Raw genomic sequence first — 11,732 nt, 5'->3', positions numbered from 1 at the left:
AAAAAATTTATCTTGAATTCCGTTTTTTTTGCAGGTACCACTTTGGAAAGTTGTGTTAGAAACCCTTGGCTTCATTTGAGGGTTTATTTTAGAAAAATTGTAATCAAACCCTTAGCTTCATTTGAGGGTTGGTTTTTGGAACGCAAGTCCCCAAGTCTTTTATGGGGCAGTTCGTATAAACAATTTCATAGTTTTATGACTAAGTTCGTACTTAGTCTTAAGTATTTAAGAAGTTTTCTGTGTTATTATCTTAAACTTCTATTTATTTTATTCTTGCCTTTATTTCTAAGGACTTATAGAATAATCTGCATTTTTATTCTTTAGAAAATGCTTTTGTTAACTTCATGAATAGCTAAAGTAAACATGAGTTTTATAAAAGAGGGCCCTTTTATATTTCGACACTTAATGAAGAAGACGTCTCAACTTCATAATGGTGTTAACATACGATATAGAAATAGGAACACCCATGTTTCTTTTGGAATAACATTGACAAGTTTTTATTTGAACTTTGTCTAGTTTTGAATAATTATTTACATGTATTTGAATTACATCTATAACTTTCTTGTAACTGTTTTTCTTGTAACAGATTTATAATTAGATTACAAACACGAGGTTTTTCTTCATAACCCGTTTCAGAATAATAAAAACACGAGGTTTTTAGTACATGGCTTTTACCCTAACTACAGTAAGGTTTTCTTTGGGCTTGGCTCGTGACTTTGTAACTTTTACTCTGCACTTGACTTTTTCAGGCTTGATTTCTCCTCAATCTTCTTTGCCTTCTTTATAACACATACTCGTGTGTATTATGTAGTCCCCCAAGTGTTTGAGCATTGAAGTATGAAGCCTCGAGCACTTGATTGCTTCTCTCATTTGGTTCTTTTCCTGAAAAGGAAAAACATACGGGACTCGGAGGTGCGATTTTAGATGAAGACTGCTTAACCCGTTTGTATTTCTATCAGAATAATTGTAACCCTAGGCCAAGAATTTTAGTTTATTCCGTGTACCTTTCAGGTCGTGACTCATCATTTAGTATGGGTTAGCTTTTTTGCCTATCATCTAAAATCGTTAGTAAAATTTTAACAATTCAAAAAATAAAGGCGAAATGGCTTCCTGGCCACTTAAACTTGTCTGGTTTTTTAAAGCCGATACATAAACTTTTTATTTTCCTATTTGAACACTCAAACTCATTTTTTCCGTAACTAACAAACACATCTGACAAGAGACCATGTGCGCGTGTATTACACATACACATACATGTCCATCCAGTCAGCAAATAACCAATGGATGTCTTACACGTCAAGGGCGCGAAAACCCTAACCCTGGTCCCATCTTTCATTCCGTAGACCGACCCCCTACTCATTTTAACCTCTCTCTGACGAAACCTTCCCCTGTTCATTCCAAAATTTTGATGATCGGAGAAGGTGATTCGATCAGAACAATACTTAAAAAACTACAGTTGACAAAAAGCAAAGCTCTACCCATGATTGAGCTCACAGAATCTCTTAAGCAAAAGGTCAGAGATGCTGAAGTTGGTCGGCAAGCGCAGGAAAATACTATACAATTGTTGGAAAGGGATCGTGAAGTTCTACTTTCTGCTTGTAATGATGTAACTAATGAACTGGCTTTAACTCAAAATAGATTATCTGAACTTGGCTCCAACTTTGACCTGGAAAAGTTGAAGGAAACCTCACCCGAACAATTAGGAAATTTTGGCGAAGATGTTGTAGCACATCATCAGTTGGCGCTTGATAGTAGTGAGCCCGCAAAGACCGCTGAGAAGCTGCTATTGGCGGCTAGACACAGTCAACATCTTACTGAACAGTTTAAAACTGTGGTGGATGTGATGGTTGGTACAATTAAAGATTTGCAGGTTAAATTGGAAGAAAGCAATAATACTTGTGTGAAAGTCCTGGAAGAAAAGGAGATTCACCAAGAGAGGATCTCTCAACTGGAGACTGATTTAGAAGCGTCAAATGATCTTTGCAATGAGATGAAGCTTAAGTTAGAGGATTATCAGGCAAAAGAGGATAATATCAGGGAGAAAGAAGCTGAAATTTTGTCTCTCAATTCTAAACATGGAGGAAGGGGGTATTTTAGAAGGAATGAATAAGAACACAATTAAACACAACCCATTTTGTACTGTTGGGCGTTGGGAAGGGGGTTTTCACGCTCTCGTGCATCGTGTTCGTCATGCGGGCTGCTGAGTAGGACCGACTGACGCCATATGGGCATGGTCAATGGTCAAATGTGTTTATTAGTTACGAAAAAACGAGTTCGAGTGTTCAAATGGGAAAATAGAAAATTTATGTATCGGCTTTAAAAATCCCGACAAGTTTAAGTGGCCAGGAAGCCATTTCGCCAAAAATAAACTTCAAAAGATGGGTACCTGACCGTGGGTATTCCTTAGAAATAGTATCTCTTCAGGTGAATAGCGTTCCAATGCGAAGGTAGTATTTTGCCATCCATTGTCTCCAACTCATATGCTCCTTTACATGCAATGCCACTGATCCTATAGGGTCCTTCCCATGTTGGACTTAATTTTCCCGCATTAGCTGTCTTTGTAGATTGAAAAACCTTTTTGAGCACAAAGTCCCCAATTTTGAAAAATCTGAGGCGTGCTTTCCGGTTATAATACCGTTCTATGACTTGCTTTTGTGTTGCCATTCTTATTAATGCAGCTTCCCTTCATCCTTCAAGTAAATCGAGGCTTACCCGCATTTCTTCGTTATTAGACTCGTCTGTTGCATGTGCAAACCTCATACTTGGCTCTCCTATCTCGACTGGAATTAAAGCTTCTGCTCCATAAACCAACGAAAATGGTGTTTCTCCCGTACTTGTTTTTGTTGTGGTGCGATATGCCCATAAAATACCAGGTAATACTTCTGGCCAATTTCCTTTTGACTCTTCTAAACGCTTCTTCAAATTGTTGATGATAATCTTGTTTGTTGACTCTACTTTCCCATTACCCACCGGATGATAAGGTGTTGATGTAATCCTTTTAATCTGCCAGCTTTGAAAAAATTTTGTGATTTGAGCTCCTATAAACTGAGGGCCATTATCACATACGATTTCCTTTGCTACACCAAATTGGCATATGATATTGCGCCAAATAAAATCTCTGACTTCCTTTTCTCGTACCTGTTTGAATGCTCCTGCCTCTACCCATTTAGTAAAATAATCAGTGAGTACGAGCAGAAATTTTACCTGTCTTTTCGCTTGTGGCAATGGACCCACGATATCCATTCCCCATTTCATAAATGGCCATGGTGCGATAACCGGATGTAATAACTCCGCAGGTCTATGCATATTGTTACCGTACCTTTGACATTTATCACATTTGGCCACGAAACTTTCTGCTTCTTCTTCCATTTTAGGCCAGTAATAACCTGCCCTAATTAAGGTTCTGACTAGCGATTTTCCTCCGGCGTGATTCCCACAGTGCCCCTCATGTATTTCCCTCATTACGTACTCCGTTTGAGAGGGTCCGAGACATCAGGCTAAAGGGCCACCAAACATTTTACGATATAGGTTGCCCTGGTGTAAGCAGTATCGAGCAGCCTTTTTTCGAAGCATATGAGCTTTTTTTCTTGTCGTCAGGGACGGTTCCATACTGCAAAAAAGTTACAATCTCATTCCTCCAATCCCAAGTTAAATTATTAAAATTTACCTCATTCTTGTCAGGGTCAAGAACTGAATGAAATAAATGAATAACTGAGGTGTTTGCATCACTTGCTACATCAGCTGCAAATGCGAGATTAGCTAAGGCGTCTGCCTCAAGATTTTCATCCCTTGGTATTTGCATAACTTTCCAGGTTTGAAACTGCTTTATTAATTCCCGCACCTTTTCTAAATACTATTGCATCCTTGTTTCCCTGGCTGCATAAGTCTCCAGCATTTGATTAACCACGAGTTGTGAATCGCTTTTGATTATAATCTGATTTATGCCAAGTTCTTGTGCCAATTCTAAACCTGCAATCACAGCCTCATACTCTGCCTCATTGTTAGTTATAGAATGACATTTGATAGCTTGTTGAATGGTTTCACCCGTAGGTGGTACCAAAACAATCCCTAAACCTGCACCTTTTACGTTAGATGAACCATCAGCGAATAAAGTCCAAGTTCCTGAATTAGCTCCATTGAGCACCTGTAATTCTTTTTCTGCTTCTAATTGCATCCCGTGGCTAAAATCAGCCACGAAATCAGCTAACACTTGTGATTTTATAGCAGTTCTAGGTTGGTACGTGATTTCGTATTCACTTAACTCTATTGCCCACTTAGCCAACCTACCTGATAATTCATGCTTATGTAATATATTACGCAAAGGGTAGGCGGTTACTACAACAATAGGATGACACTGAAAGTAAGGCCTTAATTTCCTAGATGCCATGATTAATGCGAGTGCAAGCTTTTCCAATTGAGGATACCGCGTTTCCGCATCTAACAAAGATTTACTAACATAATAGATAGGGGATTGTTTACCTTGTTCTTCTCGAACCAAAACCGCACTTACCGCTACTTCTGAAACAGCAAGGTAAATGAGCAATCTTTCCCCAGCCTTTGGTTTTGCTAGCAACGGTAGATTCGATAAGTATGCTTTCAAATTCCTGAGTGCTTGCTGACACTCTTCGTTCCATTCAAAATGATCCTGCTTCTTAAAAGCTGAGAAGAATTTAAAGCACTTCTCTGATGATTTAGAAATAAATCTTCCCAAGGCTGCAATCCTCCCTATTAATCTTTGAACTTCTTTCTTGCTCGAGAGTATATCAGGGATTTCTTCAATGGCCTTAATCTGTGCAGGATTCACCTCAATACCACGGTTAGAAACAAGAAAACCTAAAAACTTACCTGATGCAACACCAAATGCACATTTTTCGGGATTTAACTTCATACTAAATTTCCGCAAAATTTTAAAAGTTTCAGACAGATACGATATATGATCTCCTGAGTGCTGAGTTTTAACGAGCATATCATCTATATATACCTCCATAGTTTTTCCCAAATGCTCTTGAATCATTTTGGTAACTAACCTCTGATACGTTGCTCCTGCATTCTTTAGACCAAAAGACATTACTTTATAACAGTAAGTCCCCCTGTCTGTTATGAATGAAGTTTTTTCTTCATCTCCCGGATCCATTTTAATCTGATTATAACCTGAATATGCATCTAAAAAACTTAACAACTCATGCCCTGCAGTAGCATCAATTAGTTGATCTATGTGGGGTAATGAAAAAGAGTCTTTAGGACAAGCTTTGTTAAGATATGTATAGTCTACACAGACTCGCCATTTACCAGTCTTTTTAGGTACCACAACAGTGTTGGCTAACCACTCAGGATACTTTACCTCGCGAATAGACCCATTCTTTAACAATTTGTATAACTCATCCTGAATCACCTGGTTTTTGAAAGTGCCCTGCTTTCTCTTCTTTTGTTTGATAGGTGGATGAGATGGGTCTTCATTCAACTTATGAGTCATTACCTCCGGTGGTATACTTGTCATATCAGAATGGGACCAAGCAAAACAATCTGCGTTAGCTTTTAAAAATTCAATAAACTTACGTTTCATATCCGGGCTGAGATTGGCTCCTATATACACTTTTCTTTCTGGCCAGTGTATAAACAAAACTACTGCCTCCAGCTCTTCTATCGTCGTTTTGATATTTTCATTTTCCTCTGGTTCTTGAATGGAATCAGGCCTTGAATCCACATCCGTTTGCCCTAGTTCAGTTGAGGTTGATGTTAAGTTATCCTCAACTGAATTATGTAATTGCTATTTTTCTTCACCCTTCGCATTTAAATTAGCCACGGAGTTGATGCTCCTGGATATTTGTTGATCCCCCTTGATTTGACATATTCCCCATGGCGCGGGAAATTTAATAACTTGATGCAAGGTTGAAGGAACAACATCCATTTCGTGGATCCATGGTCTCCCAAGAATCATATTGTAAGCCATCTCCATATCTACCACCTGGAACTTTTTATCTTTGACGACTCCTTCAGCGAATGTGGTGAGTGTTACCTCTCCTTTTGTGACAATACTAGAATTATCAAATCCAGATAGAGTATGCGCCTTTGGTATCACGTTGTCTTCAGCTTGCATCTCATGTAATACTCTTACCAAAATCATGTTCACGGAACTACCTGGATCAATTAAAACTCATTTTACATTAGTGTCATGTACAAGTAAAGATATTACCAGTGCGTCGTTATGTGGAGTTAATAGACCATCGGCATCTGCATCATCGAACGTAATATTTTCTTCCTCCAAGACATGTCGAGGCCGCTTCCCGTGGGTAATTGTTACTTTAGAAACCTTTTTATATGATACGCCGTTGATCTCTTCACCCCCACTTATAACGTTGACAGTTCTCTTGGGAGAAGGTGGTTTTGGAGGCTCCTGCCTGTTCTTCATGTATGCTTGTTTACCTTTCTCACTAAATAACTCAGTGAGATATCCTTGTTTTAACAGATGATCAACTTCACCCTGCAAAAACCTGCAATCTGTTGTTTTATGCCCATGATCGTAATGAAATTCGCACCAATGATCAGGGTTTCGTCTGTTTGGATTTGATCTCATTTCCTTGGGCCACCGTACCTTATCTCCCATGCTTCTTAAAACAGCCACGAGTTCAGAAGTGCTCACGTTGAAATTATAACCGCCAAACCTTGCCTTTAGACCTCCATCATTGTCTCGTGGCTCACGTGCGCTTCGGTCACTCCCAAATCTTGATGATGAGCCTGACTCTCTATTCCTTAATCTGTGATCGTACCTCTGATTATCCTGTTTTGACCGTGAGTCTCTTCCCACAGGTCCTATGTATAGCTCGTACCTGTTTTTACCGGACCTTTTTTCGTTTTCAGCCCGTCTTGAGCTTACCTTTTCTTCTTTTTGATGTCGTGAAATAATATCTTCTTCAATCCTCAGTTTTGTGCTATAACGATTGTAAACATAATTCCATATTGTAGCTGGGAATTCACGAAGGCTTTCCTTGAGTCGCCTCGTAGCTTCTGAGCTTTTTCATTCAAATTGCTCGTGAATGCTATAGCTGCCCAGTTATCCGGTACACGTGGCAATGTCATTCTTTCACGCTGGAATCTGTCCACAAATTCCCTAAGCAACTCTGAGTCCCCTTGTTTGATCTTGAAAATATCTTCCATTCTTTTTTCGACTTTTTGGGCTCCCAGTGTGCTTTGATGAAAGAATCTGCAAGCTCAGCAAAAGAATTTATAAAATTTTTGGGTAAAAGAGAATACCATGTTAGTGCACCCTTAGTGAGTGTTTCACCAAATTTTTTGACTAATACAGATTCGATCTCCTGCTTAGTCAAATCATTGCCTTTTACGCCTGTTGTGAGCGCAGTCACGTGGTCTCGCGGGTCTGTTGTTCCATCATATTTTGGCATCTCAGGCATTTTGAATTTCTTTGGGATTGGAAGGGGAGCAGCACTTGGCTTCCAAGGTTGTTGTGAATATTTATCCATATCTACCCCTTTGATCACTGGTGGCACCCCGGGAATTTGCTCTATGCGGTCACTTTGCTCCTTGAGCTGTTTCTGCAATTACTAAATTCTGTAAATCAAAATTAACTAAATTACCTGGTTCTCCCTCCTGTGATTCGCTGGGGGTTCCACCACTACCTGAATTAACGAGTCCGGAACGAGGGTTCTCTAGAGTGTTGTTATTTGGTGTGGGTGTAGGTGGTGCAGCAGGTAATTGGCTAACAAAAGCCTGAAGAGCTTTATTGACTTGAGAGGCAATAAGTTTTTGTAAATCCCCATCCATAGTTTCAACATTCTCGAATTGAGCTTGTCCATCTGTATGAGACCCATCAGGAGTGCCTTCACGAGACCGCCATGGAGAGCCTTGTGGAGAAGTAATCAGTACGTTATTGTTCTGTGGATATCCCTGAAGTTGCTGGGTTGTTTGATTTTCTTGGTTTCCCTGAATGTTGTCATTGTTGTTCGACATGGTTGACGCAACAAGGGAAGTTAGGCTAAAATAAAATGGATTATCAGATTCCCGGCAACGAACCAATTTGTTAACCAAAAAATAGAATTTTGACTAAAGCTATATTTTAGAAGAATGCGGGTTACTGATAATCGCAAGAATATATAAAAGAGAATAATTTGAATAGCCATAATATAATTGAATAAAGCAAGTAAACCAAAGTATATTTAGATTATTTTTCGTGTCCCTACAACTGATCATATATCTCCTTTTTATAGGTACCTTTGAGAATATACGTTTTGCTCAAATCATAATGAGGCTATTATGAGTAATTAAAGACATTGAATGCTACGTTACACAATCATTACATTCAAAATATATTCTCTAACGTATTCAGCATTTAATACTCATTAAATGCCGTATCTGCACTCTTTTCTATTGTCAGATTCATTCCTTCTGATTCTCGGATATAAATGACTTAAATAGGTACGGGCGCTGTGTTACTTGTCTGTTGTTCCGTGCCTCTTCCTCTTTCTTTGCTCATATCTGTTGTAACTCCTGACTCGTGGTTAATTGCGATTCTTTGACCATTTGACTAATCCACGTGTCTTGACACGTCACCTTTATATATAACTATAATTTTTCCCAATACAGAGTTTGCTCATTTCCCTTTCCATTTCAACATGCAAATTTATTAGTTTTTTGCTTATTCGGCAGGACTTCTTATCTATGAATTAGTTGCAGAAGACTAGCAAAGGAAGCAACCTAACTTTTTACCCATCAATGAACAAAGAAAGCTGAGGCTTTGCTTGGAACAGTTACATTTGGAATGTTCACAGTCATGGAAAATAATCAGTGTAACTAATAAAAACATGTTTATTTTATAATTCAAATACTACATTAATACATGAAAAAACAAAATAATCTGAAAAACTTTCAGAAACCTGTGTACAATTCCAGAACATGAAAACTTTCCCAAATTTACTCACACTCATTCTCCTCCGTCCATTGCCAGCTTGGTAAATAAGAGGAGAAAGGGAGCAGATCTACTAACTCCTACACTTTTCAGCTACTATTTTTTTGAGCTTATTTATTGAGGTTGAATTGCTCTAACAAGGCTTCCCCTCAATGCAGTTCAGAGAGCCTGAAAATCGAGTCAGGCTGCTCACAAATGATCCTGGCTTGGAGCTGATCATATCAGGACTCCTCAAGAATGCATGATTTGGATTTCCAGATTCTACAAAGAACGCCCCGTTCATCATAAGATCTCCCTGTGATTTCCATACCCAATTCTTCCACACGCTCTCAGGTGCATAATCCCTTTTTGTCACCTACACATAAAATGAAATTTTTTTGGGCGTAAGTCTTCTATTAGACCTGTTTCAAATCTGTTTGATTGGGTACAAAATTTAAGGAAAAAAGAAAAAGACTTTTGGCAAGTACCAAAAGAAAGGCTGTTATACAATTGGAACAAAGTGAATTTTCCGAATGGTTTAGTGAGGAAAATTAATAGCTTTTGCGTTTACCTCTTTGGCGTTTGGATTAGGGGGAGCGATGAAGCGATTTCCCTGGCTAAGGATGGTAGGATGCATGCTTCCCCCAATAGCGTACATTAGCCAGTGTGTGTAATCGTTGTTGACAGCATGAACAAATCCCCATCTCACTCTTGGCATCCTCTGCATCAACCCTTGTCCAAAGTGATTGAAAGCCAGTGTTATTTGCATAATTGAGTCCCTTGAGGAGCTATCACTGGCTCCAAACAACATGACCTACAAAAATATAAGCAAAATAAATCAAACGTTTGTCTTCTGTATTCTCATTAATTAGAAACCAAAATCAGGTATGGAGAAAACTTGGAATTTTGAGCTAAATATTTACTTCATTATGTTTAGTGAAATGGCAGTTGGAAATGGTAATGGCTGTGGAAGCCTCAACAGCATCAATGAGACCATCCTGACAATTGGACATGGAGACATGGTCAATCCAAACATTTGTAGATCCAAAGATTGAAATACCATCGCCATCACTTTTCGTTCGATAACCATAATGGTCTACGGAGTCTCTAATTAGGCCACCATTACCAGCCTTAGTATCATGAATTCGAAGGTTACTAATTATAACATTGTGTATGAACTGTAACATAAGGCCACCACCATGAGCAATGTGCACTTGCTTTCCTCGGGCGTCAATTGTCTTGTTGCTGGTCATAATAAGCTCCTCGTTTAGCCTAATTACCATGTTCTTGGCAAATATAATCCAAAGTGGCTGCGGCTGGATCACGGCGTGGCGTAAAGTTCCCGGCTTGGGATTAACTAAATCGCTGTCCGAATTATCAGTTACTACGTAGATTTTTCCACCTTTGCCTCCGGTTGTCTTGCGGCCAAAGCCAAGGACGCAATCTGCTAGTTTCATGCGGTTTCGAGCCCAATTTGGATCGCACCGCCAGCACTGGTCAATTGGGTTCGTCGCCTTGCATTGACCATTGTACCTGTGCAGGTCCCTTCTTCTGCTATTGCTGCCTCGTACGGCCCTTGACATACGTAGGCAAATTCAATATTTAGAGCTAGTGGATTCAGAATGTATATAATCTATCATATATAATATTTTTAAATTCTTTTTGCGTATGTATGCAGAATTAAATCGTAAGCAATGAGTTCAGTTGACAATATATCTTATGGTGTGGACATTAAAAAGTTGAGTTCAACTTGTGCTCTTAAATTCCCTACTCAGCTCCAACTAAAAAGTGAAAAGGAAGAAAATTGAAAGCAATAAATGAGAGGGAACTTACTTGTCAACTTGGTTATTAAGATGATCGGCTACAATCTTAGGATTAGGATGATAGGCATGGCGAGCGGCCTTCTTTGCTTGCTGGGCTCGCTTCCGCCACATCTCATCAAACTCCCCAATGTGTGCCTCTACGCTAAGAACTAGAACTACCATAACAAACAAAAACAAATTATTCTTTGTGAATTCCATGTTTGGTAATTATATCGCAAAAAAATAGCTTGCTCTTCTAAAATTCTCTCTATCTCTGTCTCTCTCTGATTTTCTTGTTTGAGCATCCTTTAAGGGGATGATTTGTAATAGAAATGGATAGAGTTCAGCTTTATATCCTCCACAGTTATAAGGCAATTAGAGCAGAGGGAGTAAATTAAGAAGTTGAGAGGGAAAAGTGGAGAACCGCTTTCACTCTTAACGGTCAACAGTTGGTCTATTTGTTCTAAATTCTTTGACATAATATTATATCCCCATCTAAATTTGTGATCTTTTTTCATCCCATTCACGAACTAAGCGGTTATAAAAGCTTGTTGCTCCCAAACGCACACGTAAGTATACGTGGTCGATTAGTAATATAGGATTGTAAGTCTAGATATCGTACCCACGGGGACTTGTGATTAACTATTAATTAAATTAAACCAAACAGTTAATCTATTCAAGCGAACCCTAACGTATGAATATTTAACTAAAATTAAACTAGAGTAACAACTTAAGAGATTAAAGAAACAAATTGGCGAATTATTGAAACGAATTCAATGTGAGTGAATATTCTAGCTGTGGGTTAGCTAACAATCCCGTTGAGTTTTCCACTTAAATCGTCTAATTAATTTATCTGGTTTATTGATCGACGGGGTTAATATTGCTCGTAGCCTTCTCCCGAAGTACAACTCGCTTATTCAAGCTAACCTAACGCCTATATTCCTATGGAATTAAGATTAACAAGAACACATTTGTAATTCTCGTATAATAACCAAGCAAGGCGATTAGGTATATTCTTATCCTAACCGCAG

General features: G+C 38.8%; 1 protein-coding gene across 1 annotated transcript; it reads right to left on the bottom strand.

The window, feature by feature from the left end:
• Positions 1-8,786: 8,786 nt before the first annotated feature.
• Positions 8,787-11,019, bottom strand: LOC109205313 (probable pectate lyase P59). Its single transcript, XM_019368022.1, has 4 exons — positions 10,733-11,019; positions 9,823-10,474; positions 9,471-9,713; positions 8,787-9,275 (listed from the first exon to the last, which is right to left on the bottom strand). The coding sequence occupies exons 1-4, from the start codon at positions 10,918-10,920 to the stop codon at positions 9,054-9,056; spliced, it is 1,305 nt and encodes a 434-aa protein (XP_019223567.1). The 5' UTR covers positions 10,921-11,019; the 3' UTR covers positions 8,787-9,053.
• Between the last annotated feature and the right edge of the window lie 713 nt (positions 11,020-11,732).

The sequence above is a fragment of the Nicotiana attenuata genome, unplaced genomic scaffold, assembly GCF_001879085.1.
Source record: "Nicotiana attenuata strain UT unplaced genomic scaffold, NIATTr2, whole genome shotgun sequence".
Taxonomy (NCBI): domain Eukaryota; kingdom Viridiplantae; phylum Streptophyta; class Magnoliopsida; order Solanales; family Solanaceae; genus Nicotiana; species Nicotiana attenuata.
Note: the sequence above shows the minus strand (reverse complement) of the source record. Positions and strands in the feature narration are given on the sequence as shown.